The 21,148-nt window shown below is 46.7% G+C and overlaps 2 protein-coding genes and 1 pseudogene across 3 annotated transcripts; all 3 read left to right on the forward strand.

Moving 5' to 3' along the window:
• Positions 1-2,923: 2,923 nt before the first annotated feature.
• Positions 2,924-5,440, forward strand: RPL27 (ribosomal protein L27). The gene is made up of 5 exons (XM_043904723.1): positions 2,924-3,066; positions 3,305-3,387; positions 4,325-4,494; positions 5,023-5,133; positions 5,248-5,440. The coding sequence occupies exons 2-5, from the start codon at positions 3,307-3,309 to the stop codon at positions 5,294-5,296; spliced, it is 411 nt and encodes a 136-aa protein (XP_043760658.1). The 5' UTR covers positions 2,924-3,066; positions 3,305-3,306; the 3' UTR covers positions 5,297-5,440.
• Positions 5,441-6,859: 1,419 nt separating this feature from the next.
• IFI35 (interferon induced protein 35) lies at positions 6,860-21,024 on the forward strand. 2 transcript variants are annotated; one of them, XM_043904726.1, is made up of 8 exons: positions 6,866-7,044; positions 19,053-19,154; positions 19,275-19,373; positions 19,627-19,774; positions 19,845-19,951; positions 20,051-20,237; positions 20,333-20,439; positions 20,671-21,024. In XM_043904726.1, exons 1-8 carry the CDS (start codon positions 7,039-7,041, stop codon positions 20,860-20,862), a joined length of 948 nt encoding a protein of 315 aa, XP_043760661.1. In that variant the 5' UTR covers positions 6,866-7,038; the 3' UTR covers positions 20,863-21,024. The 2 variants fall into 2 exon arrangements, with proteins under 2 accessions (XP_043760662.1, XP_043760661.1); XM_043904727.1 differs by lacking the exon at positions 19,053-19,154 and having other exon boundaries at positions 6,860-7,044.
• On the forward strand, positions 10,543-11,698 carry LOC122695667 (annotated as a pseudogene).
• Positions 21,025-21,148: the final 124 nt, after the last annotated feature.

Below are 21,148 nucleotides of genomic sequence, written 5' to 3' on the forward strand. Positions count from 1 at the left end.
CTGCCAGAAATTTCGGCTGCCAAATGACTGGACTGTAGGGAGATGGACAGACAGCCATTGTTGTGCCAAGTGCTTCATGAAACTTAAAGACATGTAGAGACAGGCATGCCAGCCATCACACATCTACTAGTCACTGGTAACGTCTGCAATATAACTGAGGACAGAGGTCTCTGCTTGGCTTGGAGTGAGGCAGACAGGATGAAGGAGGAGAGGAACAACTGTCAGCCCAGGTCTTAGGCTATGCAAGATCAAAATGAAAGAGAACCATGGATATGTATCCAGTGAAAGTTCAGGGTCCATGGTATGATCTTCAAGGTGTTAAAGATTCCCAAGGTGCTCTGCCTTCATTCATTCACTACCGACCACACACCAACTGCTTGGGCCAGGCTAGGCGCTCAGGACTTACCGCTCTCTGCCTTCAAGGAACAAGATTTAGGAAAGGAGATACCAAATCGATTCGAGATTTTAGTACCTTGTTAAATTGCTGGGATCTATCCCGTTTTTTATTTAGTAGCTCTGGGATGGGGCCTCAGAAGTTGCATTTCTAACAAGTTCCCACACTTGTTACACTGATCCTGCTGGTCTAGGGACCATACTCTGACAACCACTTTCCCAAACCAACTAAAATATGTTCTACAATAAATTAAATGTGGACTGGATTGCTGAGAGAGCATAGAGAAGGAAGAGATGAATTCTGCCTGGGAGAATTCTATACAGTGGCCTTGAAGGATGGATTGGATAGGATTTTGCCTGGCTACAGTGGAGGAGAAGAATAAAGAAACATGGAACAGCCTGAGTGAAGACCCTGGGCTCAGAAGAGGTTGGATCTTTGAGTAGTTGAGCTGGCTGGAACCTGGGGGGATGTGAAGGGTGGTGAGGAGGGAGTGTGTGAAGAAGGGAGAAGACAGGAAGGGAGAGTTCAAACTTTGGTTTGAGCCACCAAAGGATTTCAGGCAGATTAAGAGAGAGTACTTAAGTATTGTGTTTAGGACTTCCCTGGTGGTACGGTGAATAACAAACTGCCTGCCAATTCAGGGGACACAGATTCAATCCCTGGTCCAGGAAGATTCCACATGCCACGGAGCAGCTAACTAAGCCTGTGTGCCACAACTACTGAGCCTGAGCTCTAGGGCCCACAAGCCACAACTACTGAAGCCCACACACCCAGAACCTGTGCTCCACAAGAGAAGCCACCATCATGTGAACCCCATGCACCGCAACTAAAGAGTAGCCCCCACTTTTCACAACTAGAGAAAGCCCACACAGCAATGAAGACCCAGTGCAGCCAAAAATAAACAATTATTTTTAAAAAGAGTTGTGTTTAGAGAAGTTTCTCAAAATAAGACCTGTAGCTCATGACTCCACTCCAGACCCAAATTGGAGTCTCTTCAGTTGGTGATGCATATTTAATAAATATCCCAAGCAATTTTGATCCACCCAAAGTTTTGAGGAAGGAATGGAGAAGACAACTGAAGACAACTGAAGCTGGATCAGTTAGGGGGGTGGTGGAAAAAAAATTGACTTAAAAGGTGAAATTCACAGGATTTAGTTACTAATTTGATTTGGAGAGTTTAGCATGTGAGAAGAGTTCAAGGCAATGATAAAATTTCAGGGTTTGGTTTCTATTTTCCAAGAAAGAAACAGCAAAAGAGACAGAAGCAAATAAGGGGGCTGAAAGAAGACCATGGAGGTGGAAATGGACAGGTTGTGTGGTGCAGCGGCAAAAGCACAGGCTTGGGAATGGGGGTGCCTTCCTCTGTGCTACCAATTCTGTGACTTTTCTGCTCTAGAACTGTCCTCTAATCTTTGAGAGGCCCAACTAGATAACCCCTGAGGTCTTTTCCAACTCTAAAACATCATATTCTGAGTTAAAACATTTTAATTTAATATTAAAATGTAAGTATTGACACATAATTAGGGTGATAAACCACTGAAATGAAGTCCTGAGGGCTGCAGGGGAAATTGGTCCCCAACGAGTCTCTAGAGGAGAAATGATGAAACCCTGATTGTTCCCATGGCTTGCCCAAGACCTACAGATTTGTCAGTGTTCAGATGAGCAAAAACTGTAAGATGGTTTCTCTTGAACTTGAAAGACAACTGCATTGGGAATGTGGAGTCTTAGCCACTGGACCACCAGGGAGTCCCTGAAGAGTTCTCTTTGGCAAACAGTCTCATGGTCTAAGAGCTTCCCTCGTGGCTTAGAGGGTAAAGAATCCATCTGCGATGAATGCGGGAAACCTGGGTCCGATCCCTGGAAGATCAAACTGGAGGAAGGGATCCCCTGGAGGAGGCAATGACAACCCACTCTAGTATTCTTGTCTGGAAAATCCCATGGACAGAGGAGCCTGGCGGGCTACAGTCCAGGGGTCGCAGCGTCAGACCTGACTGAGCAACTAACACTTTGCTTTTGCTTTTTGCTCAAATACTTACTAGTTGTGGAGTTGGGGCAAATTACTCAACCTCTCCAAACCACAGTATCTTCAACTGTAGAATAGAGAGAACAGTACTTATCTCCTAGTGTTGTTATGAGGATCAAAAGATAATGTACGTAAACATTAACACAAGGCATGCAGCTGCTAACATCACCATAATCATCTTCCACTTCTCTCACGCACCCTCGTTTGATTGATCTTCGTCTCGTCCTTATGCCTAAGAGTGAACACAGTTGGCACTAATAAATGTCCTATTTTGTTTCTGATTCTTCCAAGGCAAAAAAAGGAAATTTCAAAGTGTGTCTCCCCACCCTCTAGCGCCAGAGAAAGGACCTACAACAAGTGGAGCAGCGGAGCCGCTGTGTCCACCTTAAAAGTCTTCCGCGGGAGACAAAATTCCTTTGCCCCGTCTACTGCTGGAGCTGCTAATAAAGTTTGATTTGAATAAACGAGCCGCCAGACCTTACTTGCCCCGCAAGAGCTTCCTCCTTCAACACAGATTCTAAGCGCCACGGAAGAGGCGGGGAGAAGCCCAAGGGGGCGGGACAGGAAGTGAGGTCACGTTCCCGGGCGTGAAAGGTTAGCGGAAGTGCCGTTTCTTCCTTTTTGCTGTAGTCCCGAGTGGTAGCTGCCGGTGAGTAGTGGCTGTGGTTGGGGTTTCCAATCCGCCGCCATCCGCGGCATTGGGGTCGAGTTGCGGGGTGGTGCGTGGTGCTTTCCCTTCTTCGGTCTCTGGCGGCTTCGTACCAGGTCCTGTTCTGCGAGCAGGGCCCGCAGGCGACCTGAACCGAGACGTCAGTGAGCACAGCTGAAGTTCCGGGGCCCACAGCCTGAACTGGCGGATTTCTGAGCGACCCCTTCTTCCTCTGCAGAAATGGGCAAGTTCATGAAACCCGGGAAGGTGGTGCTGGTCCTGGCCGGTCGCTACTCCGGACGCAAAGCGGTCATCGTGAAGGTACCAGTCCTCTGGGCCTGTGCGCCTTTGTATCCCGTGAATGGGCTGGGCTGGCGGGCAGCTTGAAATTCAAGATCTAGTTTGGGGGCATTACTCCCTGAGCATTGCGGGGCGAGGGGGTTGTGAATGCATAAGACCGTTTGAGAAAGACGCAAAATAAACAAACGGGAGTTGAATTGGATGGTTAACACCTGACCCGTCCTCTGTCAAAGAGGCTTTTTAATAATAGTAATGGCCAACGTTTGTGAACTCTTGATTGGTCCGTGGCACCATGTCGTCATGGTGTCGTCATGTCCAATTCTTACAGTTACTGTAGAGTTGCTTTCTACTGCAGAGGTTTAGAGATGTAGAGTTTCACCTGAGGTCAAGCAGGTAGTAACGACAGGAGTCCCTGTCGTTGCAGGGACTCCGTGAAAGAGAAGAAAATGTTTCTAGTCCAAATGGTCACTTAGCATGACCTAGCCCTTCAGTGTTTGCTTTCTGCCTACCTCTCCAGCCTTTTATGACATTTCCCTAAGCTCTGGTCACATACACCACTGTTTTTGACTGGGGCGCCCTTGGTCCCCCTTCCTCCATCTCCCTGAGGCTGGTTTTGGAGTTAGACGCCCAGGTTTGGCACCCTGCCTCTACCCCTTCCAGTTCTGGAGGAGATTAAGAGACGTCAAGTCCTGAGAACCAGTGCTTGACGTATAGCAATCATTAATTATAATCATTCACTCTTGTTACAATTTAAATCTCTTATTTCCCAGGCACCCTTCCAGATTTTTCCTGGTGGGAAAGATACCTCCCTTTTCACTGTTATTCTTTGGGCATCTAGCATAGCACTCAGAATGTTTGCTGTGTGGTTTTTACAGTCATGGGTGTGAGAGACCTAGGGGCAGGGTTATTCTAGCACAGGGCCTAAATGGCTGGTAACATGTAATTCTTGCTCCTTCAGAACATTGATGACGGCACCTCAGACCGACCCTACAGCCACGCTCTGGTGGCTGGAATTGATCGCTATCCCCGCAAAGTGACAGCTGCCATGGGCAAGAAGAAAATCGCCAAGAGGTCAAAGATCAAGTCTTTTGTGAAAGTTTATAATTATAATCACCTCATGCCCACAAGGTGAGCATTTCGAGAATGGAAATGAAAGTGACTTCTCTTTTCCCCTTCTCTGCCTGACTGAATAAGAGGACAACCTGGTAGCCGCTGTAGTGTGGGGAGAGGCGTCGTTTTGAATTTATCATTGGCAGTGGTTTCTAGTATTGTCTCTCTTCCTGTTCACTTTCCTGTCACTTCTGAAGTGTCTTCCCTGCCTTGGCCAAGTTTAGGTGTTAAGTAGAGATTGTTCCATTTGTTTCCAGCCACAGTAAAACAGGATCTGGCCTGCGTCTTCCTCTCTCAAGGATAATAGTAGTATAGGATAGGGAAGTTGTGGGAAATTGAGAGAATGAAGCATGAAGTTTTTCAGTGGCTTGAATCTGTGTAGATGATTTTGTTAAAATTGGGTGTTTTCCAGAAAATATCATTGGGACTTTAGCCTGTGTTGATAACTCCTATAGACCATGACATGCCAATGTCCCAGGAGTGGGATGGAGGGGAGAGGGCCCTGGCGGCCTGTGGGCTGCTCCTACCTTCTGCCATTGTCCCCAGGTACTCCGTGGATATCCCCTTGGACAAAACTGTTGTCAACAAGGATGTCTTCAGAGACCCTGCTCTCAAACGCAAGGCCCGGCGAGAGGCAAAGGTCAAGTTTGAGGAGCGGTAAGAAGGCTTTGGTAGTGAATGTTGGAGTGTGGTTTCACTGTCCTCTATGAAGACAGTTTTGTCTTCTGTGATTCCTTCTCTCATTTGTGTCTTTTTTCTTCCCCCCTCCAGATACAAGACGGGCAAGAACAAATGGTTCTTCCAGAAGCTGCGGTTTTAGGTCTGTCTCAGTTAATAAAAATATTGAAAAAAAAAAAAGTCCATGTGTCTGCCTATTTCCTGTGTTATCAGACTGGGAAATGACATTGGTGGATGAGGGACTGTGGGAAAATGTAAAATAAAAGCTATGTCAGCTTTTATGAGACATAGGCTACTTCTGTCCTCAGCCTCATGATCCTTTAATGGTCTGACTGAATGGGTAAAATGTGATAACTGAATTGTTTCCCCAGAAGAGCTACTGTGAACAATTTTAGGTGTGGACTTATGTTTTAAGTTTCCCTGGCTTCCACCCATTACATGTTTAGAGAACCCTCCCCCCCCCCCCCACACACACACACATTGTAACATCAGAAGACCCCTCTAAGAGCATACCATCTCCTTTGGATTGAGAATTGCTAAATTGTGGTTTGTTGAACCCATGTGCCAGATTTTTTCAAGTGCTACTTGGAAGAGGACCACACTGGAGAACTGCTGTAGATGGGGACGGACACCAACAATGAAGGCTTGAGCCACGGTGCCGCCATTCCTAGTTGTACCAGGGAGAGATCCCAAATGGTCTGGCGAGAAAGGGGTTTAGGCTCTGACTTGGCACCACTGTACTGCAGAAAAGGCATTTGGCCCTTTGACCTGACATTTTACCTCTCATTGGGTACTTAACTGTGACCAGGTTTTACTGTTGAAATAGGCTCTCTAGCCAAGCTGGTTCTAAGCTACTAAATGGACTAGGATTCAAATAGGCCTACTTGCCAAGCCTCACACTTGGCATACTTACATGAGGGGGAGAGGGGTTGAGAAAGGGGCCCAGAATAGAAATCCTGGATTGGGTGAAAATAGAAGGCATCCTGCAGGATTTAATTATACTTGCATTTGACTCACCCTTAAGTGCTGGATGGCTCTATGAAGTTCAGGCAAGAATACAGGCGGGGACCCATTCCCTTCAAGGGATCATCCCAACCCAAGGATCAAACCCAGGTCTCCTGCATTGCAGGCAGATTCTTTACCATCTGAGCCACCAGGGTAGCCCTGGATGTCTCCAATAAGTGTTAACAGCTTGCCTACTCGAGAATCACAAATAGAACTAAAATATAAACCCTCCTTTGGCGGCAAAAATTCAACTACTTGGATACTTGTATCACTTCTAGCAGTGGGACTTTGGGCAAGTTTCTATACTGTGTTCACAAGTTTAGCATCTCTTCTGTAAAATGGAAAAAATAAAACCAACTTTGAGGGGTTGTTTTGAAGGTTAAATCATGAAAAGCAGAATAGGGCATGTAACAGCTCTCAAATGCTGGCTATTACCACAGTTTGGCGAACTTGGGGCTTTTATCTATCGGTTACAATTATCAACATCTGCATGTTCTGGGTAACATTCTAAGCCATTAACAAAGCAGACCAAATTCTACAAATAGGCCTGTACTGGGATTGCTAGGCTGGAAGGAATGGCTGATTTGGGCCAGCATTCAGTTTGTATTTGCTTTTGGGGCAACTTCCCTGAGGCCTCATAGTAGGGGGAAGTCGACTTTGAAGACCAGGAAGCCACCCAGGGGTGGAGTGTGGGAGGGGCAGGGACTTCAGTCAAACGAAAGTGAAAGCAAACAGCCTGCATAAGAAAGAAGTGTCTTCCAGGCTCCGGTGGGTAAGACCAAAGCTCCTCAAAGTGCAAGCAAGATTTTAGTTACTGGGGACTCTGCCAACGTGTGCCCAGCTCTGAAGGTTCACCTCTTGCCAACTGGATCCCAGACTATGTCGGTGAGAAGGAGGGTCTTGGGGGTGGGGAGAATCAGAGGAGCGCCCGTTTTGGCCAGGAATCTACCGGTTTCTGAGTCTAGCAAGGAAGCCTCTTCCTGCCCATCTCTTAGACCTGCAGAAGGTCCAGGGAGACATCGGCTGAGATGACATCTCTAGGGTGTTGGTCCTCTAACTGCCTCAGAGACAGTTATAAAACTACACCTCAAGAGATCTTGAATTCCTCTTGTGGATGTGCATTTTTCTGGAGAAAGAATCCATCATTTTCATTATATACTCAAAAGGGTTCTGTGACCCCTAAAAATTCAGGAATTGCTCACACCTTTATCTCCTGAGATCTCCCTCAACAAATTCCTCCCCTCCTTACGTTTCAGCTTAACCTAGGACTCTCTTCAGGATGAGGAGAAGAAGTATTCCTCTTCTGAGACCTAACCCCCACCCCCCCACCACCCCTGTCTGCTGTGGTCCCCCCTTTCCCAACCCATGAATGCCCCTGCTCATGGTAGACTAAGCCCTCTGCTGGCTGGTCCTCTGTTTCAGCCTGTCCAACTTTGATCACCAGTGCCTGGCATACAGTAAGGCACTCAGTAAACACCTGTTGAATGAATGAATCTCATCGAAATTCTTCAGCCTTTCTCTCCCTCATACTACCCCATCTGTTACAAACACACAAATCTCTTGCTTGGAAATATTTCATCTGCCTCTCAAACGTAGGAAGAAAGACCACAGACTTTAGAGCCAGCCTGACTGATTTCAGAACCTGGTTCCTCCCATTGTGTGGCCCTGGGCAAGTTACTAGCCTCTCTAATGCTTACAATCCAAGTCCTATTCCCCTATCTGTATGGTGGGAATAACAGTAACACTTCCACAGAAGAATACCTATCTGCAAGAATTAAACTAAATAATCCCTAAAATACATAGTGAACACTGCACACTCTGCTTGGCACATACTAAGTGCTCAATACCTGCTCATTATTGTTAACATTACCAACCTTTTCAGAACCCCAGTTCCCCAGGACGATCTTGATTCACCCCCACCTCACTCCTACCACTCTGCTAAAACTGCTTTCTTCTCTCTTTTTAAAATTATTTTATTTATTTTTGACTTGTTCCAAGTAGACTCTCTCTAGTTGCGGTGAGTGGGGGGCTACTCTCTAGTTGTGGGATGCCGACTTCTCATTGCAGTGGCTTCTTGTTGCAGAACACTGGCTCCAGGTGTATGGGCTCAGTAGTTGTGGCTTCTGGGCTCTAGAACACAGGCCAAGTAGTTGTGGCTTAGCTGCTCCGAGGTATGTGGAATCTTTCCAGATCAAGGATCGAACCTGAGTCCCCTACATTGGCAAGTGGATTCTTTTTTTTTTTTAATGTATTTATTTTTAATTGGAGTATAATTGCTTTACAATATTGCATTGGTTTCTATCATATATCAATATGAATCAGCCATAAGTATATGTATGTCCCCTTCCTCTTGAACTTCCCTCCCATCTGCCACACCATGCCACCCCTCTAGGTTGTCATAAAGCACTGGATTTGAGCTCCCCACATCATACAGCAAATTTCCACTGGCTATCAAATTTTACATATGGTAATGTATATATTTCAATGCTAGTCTCTCAATTCATCCCAAGCACGTAAATTCTTAACTACTGAACCACCAAGGAATTCCTAAAACCGCTCTCTTAGACGGACTTTCCTCTTAAACAGGAAATAAGGAAGGTGGTTTCAGGAAACTGTAATTTTGAAAAATCACCCTGAAAGCAGGAGGAAGCCACAGCAGTGGGAAGATGATGCACTTTGGCACAAATTGCAGTCAATTAGGGATCCTTTCTCAGATTCAAGTTAGAAGTGAGAGTTCAGATAAGTGAGACCGCCATTGCTGCTTTGAACACCTCAGAAAGGGGGAATGGTTTCATCAGGACTGGAAAAAAAGAGCTTCAGTCAGTCAGTTCAGTCGGTCAGTTGTACCCAACTCTTTGCGACCCCATGGACTGCAGCATGCCAGGCTTCCCTTTCCATCACCAACTCCTGAAGCTTGCTCAAACTCATGTCCATCAAGTCAATGATGCCATCCAACCATCTTACCCTCTGTATAGTAAGAAGAGCTTCAGTCAGTCAGTTCAGTCGCTCAGTTGTAGTCGACTCTTTGCAACCCCATGAATTGCAGCACGCCTGTCCATCGCCAACTCCCGGAGTTTACTCAAACTCATGTCCATCGAGTCGGTGATGCCATCCGGCCATCTCATCCTCTGTCGTCCCCTTCTCCTCCTGCCTCCAATCCCTCCCAGCATCAGGGTCTTTTCCAATGAGTCAACTCTTCGCATGAGGTGGCAAAAGTATTGGAGTTTCAGCTTCAGCATCAGTCCTTCCAATGAACACCCAGGACTGATCTCCTTTAGGATAGACAGGTTGGATCTCCTTGCAGTCCAAGGGACTCTCAAGAGTCTTCTCCAACACCACAGTTCAAAAGCATCAGTTCTTCGGCGCTCAGCTAAAGAAGTCCAGCTCTCACAGTCCAACTCTCACATCCATACATGACCACTGGAAAAACCATAGCCTTGACTAGACGGAACTTTGTTGGCAAAGTAATGTCTCTGCTTTTTAATATGCTATCTAGGTTGGTCATAACTTTCCTTCTAACGAGTAAGCGTCTTTTAATTTCATGGCTGCAATCACCATCTGCAGTGATTTTGGGGCCCCCAAAAATAAAGTCTGACACTGTTTCCACTGTTTCCCCATCTATTTCCCATGAAATGATAGGACCAGATGCCATGATCTTAGTTTTCTGAATGTTGAGCTTTAAGCCAACTTTTTCACTCTCCTCTTTTACTTTCATCAAGAGGCTTTTTAGTTCCTCTTCACTTTCTGCCTAGTAAGAAGAGCTTACTAGGAGTCAAAGAAAATAATATGAAATCCAGGACTAGGGTGCCCTCTACTAAATGCAAAGTTCGCTCTGATGAAAAGTCCAAGTATCCCTCTATAAAGATAAAAGGGCCACCAAGGAGTCAAGCAAGAAGGATCATTTGTTGTTTAGCTGCTGAGCAGTGTTCGACTCTTTGAGACCTCATAGACCCTGGACCACAGCATGCCAATCTTCCCTGTCCTTCACTATCTCCCGGAATTTGCTCAAACTCATGTCTATTGAGTCGGTGATGCCATCCAACCATCTCATCCTCTGTTACCTGCTTCTCCTCCTGCCTTCGATCTTTCCCAGCATCAGGGTCTTTTCCAATGTGTCAACTCTTCACATCAGATGACCAAAGTATTGGAGCTTCAGCTTTAGCATCAGTCCTTCCAGTGAATATTCAGGGTTGATTTCCTTTAGGATTCATTGGTTTGATCTCCTTGCTGTCCAAGGGACTCACAAGAGTCTTCTTCAGCACCACAATTTGAAAGCATCAATTCTTTGGTGCTCAGCTTTCTTTATGGTCCAACTCTCACATCCGTACATGACTACTGGAAAAACCATAGCTTTGATCATATGGACCTTTGTTGGCAAAGTGATGTCCCTGCAGAGATGAAAGTCAAAAGAGGCACAGCACTTCCAGTGGTAGCAGCAGCTTCAGGTCTTGGTCCAGTTCTGTCTCCAGTCTGGGCTCCAGCACCAGCACAGGCTCCATCAGTGACTCTAGCTCATCTTCAGCATCGAGCTGCTCAGGCAGTTCCAGCATGTTCCCCAGCTCCAGCAGCTCCTCTGGCTCTTCGAGTCCATCTTGGCACAGACGTGACAACAGGTGGCGTTCATGCTCTGAAAGAGATGAAAAGGAAAGGAAAAGAACACTTCCCCCTAAACCCACCAAAGAACACATGGGGAGGCTCACCAGGAATGTGATCAAGGATCACATCATGAAGATATTCTCCACCTAGAATATGGAAAAATTAAAATGATTGACATACGCCTGTAGAAAGCATCCACCCCCATCTATTTAAAGCCTACGACTATGCGTGAGTTTGAAAATCCACATGAGGCTGAGAAGGCGCTGAAGCTCATTGACAGAGAATAAATCGATGACCAGGACATCACGGCTACTGCTTCGCTGGCCCCTTGGACTTGGCCACCCCCCAGGCAATCCCCGCCCCCGGCCCCCGAAGAATGCTGCCACTGCCTCCCATATAGCACAGGTCCAAGGATGAGGAGAAAGTCACGTTCCCCTGGACAGACACAGGACCCCGGTGCTCCTGCGATCCCGTTCTCCCGGGGCTGCCGCCACCACAGGAGTCTCTCCAGTTCCGACTCCTCCCGATAATCAGGGCCACTGAAGCTCTACCCCATCCAACTCACTTCTGTCACTTTTGTAGCCGAAGGAGGATTGGTAGGAAAGAAATCCCTCCTTAGGGGCAAACTTGGAAGTTGAAGGGAGCAGTTGAGATGTTCCCCGGGCAGCAGAGTTCTGGCTGTAGAGTGTTGTGGGTTTGGTTTGGTTGGCGTCTTGCTTGTAAAGATGCCCTCCTGTTTTCTAGCTAGAAAGCTTCTACGTTTCTAGTTCCTGAGAGTCAGTTTGGTGGCAAAACCAGAAGAGATGAGCAGGGGGCTCCTAGTGATGGGTCAACCCCAGCCTGGGAGCATGTTTTCCCATTCTACAGATGACTTGGAGGGCTCTGGAGTCCCACAGGAAAGGACATACTTTTACACAAGGGCCGTTCCTGTTAGCGTGGCCCTGCCCCCCTGCCTGAGTCCTCTCTGACCTCTAGGGTAAGATACCCCCACTTATCTACCCAAATCGTTCCTTTTAGACATGTGTGTGTGCGCACATCCAAGTCTCCCTCTCTTTCTGAAGTTGGTAAGTTGAGAGCCAGATATGCCAGGTCTCCACAGAACCCCCACTGTGTTGGTGTTCGTGGTGGTCCTGGGGGTTACCTTGGCAATGTGCACACGGCTTTTCTGGCTTTAATTGTACAGTCAGCACTATAAATTTTCTGTTTTGAGTTTTGTAACTTTGTAGAATCTTAGATAATGTTGTGTTTGTTGAGTAGAGTAAAAGAATTGTGTTGAATAAACCTAGAATTAGAGTTCCAAAAAAAAAAAGAAACACCCTAAATTCGTTGCTGAGAGACGACCTTTATTAATGACATTGTGATGTCTATCCTCCCAGAATGTTTTTTTTTTGCATTTCTATACTTTAATAAATATCTTCATGAGTGAAAACATTTAAAATCAACAGACTAGAAAGAAGATTTACAGGCAATTTTATATTTTTCTTTTTTGGTTTATTGTGAACATTTCATGTTAAATGTTCCTCATTACTATGTGTTTTAATTGCTATGTAATATTTTATATGGGTTTTACCAGGTGGCTCAGTGGTAAAGAATCCACGTGCCAATGCAGAAGATGTAGGAGATGCCAGTTCAACCCCTGGGTCAGGAAGAATCCCTGGAGGAGGAAATGGCAACCCACTCCAGTGTTCTTGCCTGAAAAATCCCATGGTCAGAGGAGGCTGGTGGGCTACAGGCCATGGAGTCACAAACAGTCAGACAGACTAAGCACATAGCACCTAATATTTTATATTGGATTGTTTCTCTCCTGTTGGCCATGTAGATTTCTTTTTTTTTTCCTGTTGTAAATAAGGCTACAATAATCATCCTTGTATGTGTGCTGACCATTTCCTTACGATAAGCAGGACTGTTTTTTGGGGGGTTTTTTGCTCAGTCTCAGAGGTTATTATCATGCCTCCTGGCAGAAGGCCTATTAGCAGCACTGTGCCCAGCCCAGGCTCTTCCTCCTTAAATGTGTTGTTCTTCATGCCTGTTCTTGAGCCAGTTTCACTAGCCTCTCTTCTGCATTCTCCTCGGCTGGTTCTACCTTGTTCCCCAATCTCTTAGTGTTGGATGCCCCAGAAATCAGCACTTGGACCCCTTCTTGTTGATTTCATTTAGTTTGTGACTTTAAATATCTCTGCATGGATAATGCTCATGTTTATACTCATGGCCTATATCAGTGGTAAAGAATCTGCCTGCCAATGCAGAGATGCAGGTTTGATCCCTGGGTCAGGAAGATCCCCTAGAGAAGGAAATAGCAACCTACTCCAGTATTCTTGCCTGGAGAGTCCCATGGACAGAAGAGCCTGGCAGGCTACAGTCTGTGGGGTTGCAAAGAGTCAGACACAACTGAGCAACTAACACTTTCACTTTCCAGTATTCTTGCCTGGAAAATCCCATGGACAGGCTACAGTGCATGGGGTCGCAAAGAGTCAGACAGGACTGAGCACAAATACACACACACACATATGGCTCATCCCCTAGAATGTAAAAGCTCCACAGTGAAGTTTTCTCTGTTTGGTTCACTACTGTATCCCCAGAGCCTAGAGTAGGGTCCGGCACAAAGTAGATGCCTCATAGTTGATAGTTGTATGAGTGAATATGGAAGCAAATGAGGGAGGGGACTTCCCTTTAGCCCTCTTTTTCTTTTGCCTGTTTTATTTTTCTTCTTCCTTTGTGTCTCTGACACTACCTAGTTCTGGCCCTGGCCCTGTCCTGACTATGCCCTCTTTTTCCTCTTAGCATTCCTCTGCATGCGTGCATGCTAAGTTGCTTCCATCGTGTCCGACTCTTTGCAACCCTATGGACTGTAGCCCACCAGGATCCTCTGTCCATGGGGTTCTCCAGGCAAGAACACTGGAGTGGGTTGCCATGTCTTCCTCCAGGGGTTCTTCCCGACCCAGGGATCAAACTTGCGTCTCCTGCATTGGCAGGTGATTTCTTTACCCCTAGGGCCACCTAAGAACCCTCTGTGTTCATTTATCTTTCCTGAAAACTGACTAGGTATCTTCAAAGATTTTTTTTTTTTTCTGCTGTGCTGCACAGTATACAGAATCTTAGTTCCCTGACAGGGATAGAACCCCTGCCCTCTCCAGTGGAACCACTGGACTGCCAGGGAAGTCCCAAAGATCACTTATTCTGTCTCTGGATGAGTTCTTCCACCTTCTTGACTTCTATCATTAGCACAATACCGTTCTAACCCAGAGTCCTGTTCACCAAGTCCTGTTCCTGACACCATGTGTCTTCAATAGCCTTGGGTTTGACTCACTTTTGCCCACTAGGGGTCTTTTTTGTTATTTTTGGTCCCACTGCATGGCTTGCACTAGGACATAACCAGATGAAGGGGGAATATATTTTCCTTTTTTTTTTCATTGCTATGTCTCCAGAGTCTATAATATAGGACTGCATGGTGCAGGGCAGATAATCTGTATCAGGGGTCCTCAACCTCCAGGATCTAATGCTTGATGATATGAGGTAGAGCCGATGTAATAATAATAAAAATGTTAGTCACTCAGTCGTGTCTGCCTCTTTGCAACCATATGGACTGTAGCCAGTCAGGCTCCTCTGTCCATGGGATTCTCGAGGTAAGAATACTGGAGTAGGTTGCCATGCCCACCTTCAGGAGGCTCTTCCCAACCCAGGGATCGAATCCAGGTCTCCTGCATTGCAGGCAGATTCTTCACCGTCTGAGCCACCAGGGAAGCCCCAATAGAAATAAAGTGCCCAATAAATGTAATGCACTTGAATTGTCCCCAAACCACCCCCCTCCCCAGTCCACGGAAAAATTGTCTTCCATGAAACTGGTTCCTGGTGCCAAAAAGGTTGGGGACCACTGGCTTAGAGGATCTCAGTCCCCTGACCAGGGATTGAACCCAGGCCATGGCAGTGAAAGCCCAGAATCTTAACCACTAGACCACCAGGAAACTCCCTCTATTATTTAACCTTAAGGGATCTCAGGTTCCTCAACTATCAAATGGGGATTATTAAATGCAAAACATTTAACATAGCACTCATCAGATGCCAGAAACAACTTTTACAAATAAAATTATACATAGGTAGAAATTGGTGTTCCCATTTTATAGATGAAACCAAGGCACAGAGAGTTAAACAATTTGTCCATTGTCTTGCAGTAGTAAGAACAGCTGGATGTAAGTCCTGGAGGTTTGGCCCCAGAATTTATGTTCTTAATTGTTATGTTACACTGCCTGCCAATACTGCTATGATGAACACAGATAGCATGAGATTTTATTGTAGGGGTGGTCAGGTTCTAAACTTCACAAATAAGGAGGAGAATGCAATTGTTGTTGTTATTGTTCAGTACCTAAGTCATGTCTGATTCTGCGACCCTAAGGACTGCAGCATGCCAGGCCTCCAGGTCCATCACTGTCTCCCAGAGTTTGCCCAAGTTTACATCCACTGAATCGGTGATATTATCCAACCATCTCATCCTCTGCCTCCCTCTTCTCCTTTTCTCCTTCAATCCTTCCCAACATCAGGGTCTTTTCCATTGAGTTGGCTGTTTGCATCAGGGGGCCAAAATATTGGAGCTTCAGCTTCAGCATTCTGAAGAATGCTTGCATGTAGCCAAATGAACCTCAAATCATTAACTCACTCCTAAGTCTCCAGAATTTACAGTCTCAATAAGCTCAATATAAAGTGGATAGCAATTTTTTTTTTTTTTTCATTTGAGCACCTGACAGATATTGGCTTCCACTTAGGGACCAAGTTATAATGTTAAGGAAATAAATAGCATGTATAGCTGAATTTAAGTGCAAGTTGATCAGTCGTGTCCAACTCTTTGCCACCCCATGGACTATACAGTCCATGGAATTCTCCAGGCCAGAATACTGGAGTGGGTAGCCTTTCCCTTCTCCAGGACAGCTTTCCGACCCAGGAATTGAACCGGGGTCTCCTGCATTACAGGCAGATTCTTTACCAAGTGAGCTATCAGGAAGTCCTGAATTCAAGTAAACCACTATAATCAGCCTATGTTGTCCTTGAAAAGTCTGAAGTTTCAGCTGGGAATTGGAGATAGGAAGCAGTTTAATGATACTTAAATGGGATGGATTCCAATTGTGCCTGGCATTTAGCAGGTCCCCAATAACTACTGGCTCTCTTCCCTTGCTTGTTGGGTCAATGATATTATACCAAACCCTTGAACACCCAGGTCTGCAACCTCAGCACTCTCTCCAGTCTGTCCCCTCTGTCTCCTTAATACAGCATCCAGAGTCTGGGGGCTTTTCCTCAAGGGACATACTCACCCGCACGTGTTCCTTGTGCCCACCGCCAGAGGCTCAGGTCAGCTCCTGTTACATCTGTGAGAATTAGAGTTGCAGAGTCTGGGTTTGTTTCCTCGTTCCACAGTTCCTGCTGCTCCCGTTCATCCTGCCATCACTGTCAGATAGAAATCTTTTTTCTTTTTTAGTATAGTTGATTTACCATGTTGTATTAGCTTCAGGTATATAACAAAATAATTCACTTATACATATATACATATTCTTTTTCAAAGTCTTCTCTATTATAGGTTATTATAAGATATTGAATATAGTTCCCTGTGTGATATAAGGGATCCTTGTTGTTTATCTATTTTCTTCATAGTAATGTGCATCTGCTAATCCCAAACTCCTAATTTATCTCTCTGTCACCCCTTTTGTCCTTTGATAGCTGTAAGTTTGTTCTTTATGTCTGTCTTCATTTTGTCAAAAATTCATTTGTATCTTTTTTTTTCAGATTCCACATATAAGTGATATTATATGATATTTGTCTTTCTCATCTGATTTATGTCAGTTAGTGTGATAATCTCTAGGTCCATCCATGTTGCTGCAAAATGGTGGTACTTTATTCTTTTTATGACTGAGTAATACTCCATTGTGTGTATAAAACATCTTTATCCATTCATCTATTGGTGGACACTTAACTTGCTTCCATGTCGTGGTTATTGTAAATAGTGCTCCTATGAACATTAGGCTGCATGTGTCAGTGAAAACTCCACAAGTTAGAGTTTTCATCTTTTCTGGATGTATGTCCAGAAACAGCATTGCTGGATGATATGGGTAACTCTATTTTTAGTTGTTTATTTTTTGGTGGTGTCAGGGTCAGTTCTTAGTTGCAGCATGTGGGGTCTTCCTTGCATCATGAGGATCATTCATTGAGACACACGGACTCCAGTTATGGCGAAAGGGCTCAGTAGTTGCGGCACATGGGCTTAGTTCCTCAACCAGGGATCAACCCCACATCCCCTGCCAATGGACCACCAGGGAGGCCCCTATTTTTAGTTTTTCAAAAAACCTCCATACTGTTTTCCATATTGATTGCACCAATTTACATTCCCTGCAACAGTGCGGGAGGGTTCTCCACACCCTTTTCTCCACACCCTCTCCAGCATTTATTATTCATAGACTTTTTCATGATATGGCCGTTCTGACCTGGTCTGAGGCCACTGTAATTTTGATGTTCATTTTTCTAATAAATTAGTGATGTTGAGCATTTTTTTCATGTGCCTCCTGGCCATCTGTATGTCTTCTTCAGAGAAATGTCTATATAGGTCCTCTGCCCATTTTTTGATGGGCAAATTGAGCTCTTTTAAACACTGTATCCATCACCTCACTCCCCCTTTCAGAAATCTTCACTAGTTCTTCATTTCCCTGCTGATAAACTCCCCTGCTTGAATATTTTTTTAATTGTATTTATGAAGCTTTTAAAAACAAATAAATTTACTTATTTAAAGCTATGTATTGAATAGCCTTGCCAATTACTAGGTTTTCAAACATGCCTAATTAGATCAAGATTTAAAGCAGAAGTAAAAAGAGGATAGGTTAAGGACTGAATCCAATTCAAGAATGCATTTTATTTCTCATATTTCTTTAAAGTCAAGCCATCTTTTTCAAATAAAAAAATCTAGGTTTCTGATTTCCCTTAGAAATGGGAAGATATAGGATACTGAAACCACATTCCATGTGAAGAAAAGCTGGCTAGAGCCAAGATGGGGTTGCCACTCTAGTGGGGACATGCTGTCTCCAAGATGTCAGAGTCCCCACCTCTCCACATGACACTACATCCCCTGACTCATGGATGTCATCTCGCTGCCCCTGAGAATCACTGATTATTTCTCACTACTCATTACCCAGCATTATTTGGTCCAGCCCTGGGTTTCGTCTGCTTAAAACAGAGTGAACTCACCCTGAATGATTCAGCGCCCTGTGTAATATGCTTCCATTATGTCGTTCGTTCACTTCATTCATTCATTCATTCAACACACAATTTACTGAATGCCTGTTTTGTGCTGGGGACACAGAGATGGCCAGGACAGAGTCCCGTCCTCCCTAGAGACCTCACACTTCCCTGAGCTGACCTTATTTATCAGGCTTCCAACCGCAGAGTGAGCGATCCACCCCACAAACAAAGGTGCATTTATTCCCATCCCTGGTGTCATTCCCCTGGCACCAGAGAGAGAGGAATCTCTCTCTCTCTCTCTGTGTATAAAACATCTTTATCCATTCATCTATTGGTGGACACGCCCCAAATCACGCCCAGTCTGAAAGGCTGCTTGGCACAGTGGAAAGGGTGGCAGTCATAGGACAGGCTGGGAGATCTTGGGTAAATTGCTCCCCTATTCTGACTTTGATTTCTTCACTGTAAAGCACAGATTAAGAGTCTGGAGTCAGACTGCCTAGGGCCAGATGACTGAGCAAGTCATTTGATCTCTCTGAACTACAGTTTCCTCCTCTGCAAAATAAGGGCAAGAGTGTATTTATTTCGTAAGATTGTTGCAAGATGTGAGTGATATAATTCATATAAAGGGCTTAGCACAGTGCCTGATATACAGTAAGTGCCTAATAAATGTTAGCTGATAGTCTTATCTTATAGCTCTAAGCCCCTATTCCTCCTCTAGCTCTCCCTAGCTGTGTTAACCCCTACAGGATGGCCCCTCCTCCAAATTCCTGCTGTCCTCCACCATCAGTTGTGTGGTTGTGAACTGTCTTGAGTACCATCTTACACAGGCCTGAGGGCTGGACCTTTGTCTTCCACTGCCCTGTGTCATGCCCAGTCCCTCATAGCAGGAGCTCAATCGATGTTTTCTGTTTTGTTTTGGACTATGCTGGGTCTTTGCTTGTGGTGCACGCAGGCTCAGTAGTTGTGGCGTGTGGATCTCAGTTCCCAGACCAGGGGTCAAGCCCGCATCCCCTGCATTGGAAAGGGGATTCTCAACCACCGGACTCACCAGGAAAGTCCTTCGATCTGCATTTGTTAAACTCTAGGGCTCCAGGAATGACCCAGCCACAGCTGCTGCAAAGGCTCCTGCCCTTCAGAGCAGCCGAGATGAGGGCATTCAAGCTGGGCCAGGACGAGCCCAGGCCAGGGTAAATGGGTTGGGTTGTTCTCAGGCTGAGCATCAGCCCTGCTCTTGGAGAGTCCTTAAGAGCATGGCGCCCTTCCCCTGGCTCATTCATTCTCTGGTTGTTGCCCCTCTGCTCCAACAGGCTCTCCAGGCCCTTCAGGAGGAACAGGCCAGACTAAAGATAAGGCTGCAGGAGCTGCGGGTGCTGCAGAGGAATCTCAGGGACTGCCCCCAAGACAAGGTAAACTTCGAGGGGGTGTGGCCTGGTAGAGAAAGTTGGGGAAGTCTTAATTTCACTCCTGGCCCTGCCACTTCCTTGCTGTGTGACCTTATCCACTTACTTACTCCACTTCTTCATCCAGCTCTAGTTTCAGGATTAATCCCTGGCACTCAGCATCAGTTACATATAATCAGGGGTGCTTCCCTCCTAGAAGGGAGTGGGGGACTCTCCCCAACCCTGAAGTCTGCATCACCCTCCCCTCCCCCACCCGCAGGTCCCATTCCCTGTGCCCGAGTCCCCCCTGGTGTTCCGAGGACACTTTGAGGCGGGCAAGGCAACGGCCAAGTCTGTGGTTTCCCATGTGCGGGTTTGTTACCCTCTGCCTGGAGGCTCCGCTCTGGTGACCTTTGATGACCCCAATGGTGAGCTCCAGGAAACCCTGGGAGGGAGGCTGGGAGACTTCCAAGGACCAACCCTGCTCCCCTTCCCCAGTGGCCAAGCAGGTGCTGCAGCAAAAGGAGCATCAGATCAACGTGGAAGGGTTCCGGCTGAGGGTTCAAGTCCAGCCCTTGGAGCTACCCGTGCTGACCAGCATCCAGGTGACAGAATGGCAGGGCCCTGGGACCCGCAGGGGGCCCCGTGCACTGAGCACAGGGCGTTGGCTGTGCCCGGGACCACTTCCTCCTGTCTTTCCCCAGGTGTCCAGCCGGATGAATGACCAGAGAGTGCTGGTCAGTGGGTTTCCTGCCGAGCTCAAGCTAAGTGAGGAGGAGCTGCTGGACAAGCTGGAGATCTTCTTTGGCAAGACCAAGAATGGAGGTGGTGACGTGGAGATGAGGGAACTGCTGCAAGGGGGTGTCATGCTGGGCTTTACTGAGGATGGAGGTAAGGGCCTTGCTGGTGAGATGAGAGCAGGGGCATCAGGCCACGGGAGGGGAGAGCCCTGGATGCTGAAGGTCTCCTGCTCCCTGTCCCTGCAGTGGCCCAGCACCTGTGCCAGATGGGCCAGTTCACAGTGCCACTGGGTAAGCAGCAGTCCTGTCTGACAGTCTCTCCCTATATGAGTGGGAAGATCCAGAAGGCCGAGGTAAGTGGGAAGGTGAAGATGGGGACTGGGCCAGGCCACCTGTCTGCACACCAGAAACTTGCTCAAGGAGGGATCACAGCCCCAAAACCCCACTGACCTATCCACTTCCCACCTCTCCAGGCCTCCTGCCCCCCCCGCCCCATACTCCCAGTGTCACCACCTTCCCCAATCTCTGCCCCCTCCAAGCCCAACTCGCATGAGCCTTTGCCCATCTCCCGGCTCCCTTTCCAGGTCAGGCCCCAGCCTGTGCCCCAGTCGGTGCTGGTGCTCAACATTCCCGATGTCCTGGACAGCCCGGAGCTACAAGACATCCTGGAGATCCACTTCCAGAAACCCACCCGTGGAGGCGGGGAGGTGGAAGCTGTGACAGTCGTGCCCCCGGGACAGCGGGGCCTGGCAGTTTTCACTTCGAAGTCAGGCTAGGAGCCCGCCCTACTCATCAATCCCACGCCTCTGCCAAGGCTCTTAAACCAGGTTGGGGCTGGAGGCATGTACAGGAGAAAGTGATGACGCTGGTCAACGAAGGGAGGTATTATGAGCGGTGAAATGCTGCCCAAGAACAGTAAAAGTGCCCGCCTGGCGTGATCCTCTTCCTCATTTCACTTCGTAAAAGGAAACTTGATCGGGGCATGGAAGGAGGCTGGGGGAGGGGGAAACCCTAGCCTTCCGCTAACTGTGCTGGCCTTCCACAAGCTCACCTTCCCCTTCA

The sequence above is a fragment of the Cervus elaphus genome, chromosome 5 (genome assembly GCF_910594005.1).
Source record: "Cervus elaphus chromosome 5, mCerEla1.1, whole genome shotgun sequence".
Classification (NCBI taxonomy): Eukaryota; Metazoa; Chordata; class Mammalia; order Artiodactyla; family Cervidae; genus Cervus; species Cervus elaphus.

Coding starts and splice junctions, on each gene's coding strand:
- RPL27 (XM_043904723.1), top strand. CDS start 3,307: ATGGGCAAGTTCATGAAACCCGGGAAGGTGGTGCTGGTCCTGGCCGGT. Junction 3,388..4,324: donor GCAAAGCGGTCATCGTGAAG/GTACCAGTCCTC, acceptor TTGCTCCTTCAG/AACATTGATGACGGCACCTC. Junction 4,495..5,022: donor AATCACCTCATGCCCACAAG/GTGAGCATTTCG, acceptor CATTGTCCCCAG/GTACTCCGTGGATATCCCCT.
- IFI35 (XM_043904726.1), top strand. Junction 19,775..19,844: donor GACCTTTGATGACCCCAATG/GTGAGCTCCAGG, acceptor CCCCTTCCCCAG/TGGCCAAGCAGGTGCTGCAG. Junction 20,238..20,332: donor GGGCTTTACTGAGGATGGAG/GTAAGGGCCTTG, acceptor CTGTCCCTGCAG/TGGCCCAGCACCTGTGCCAG.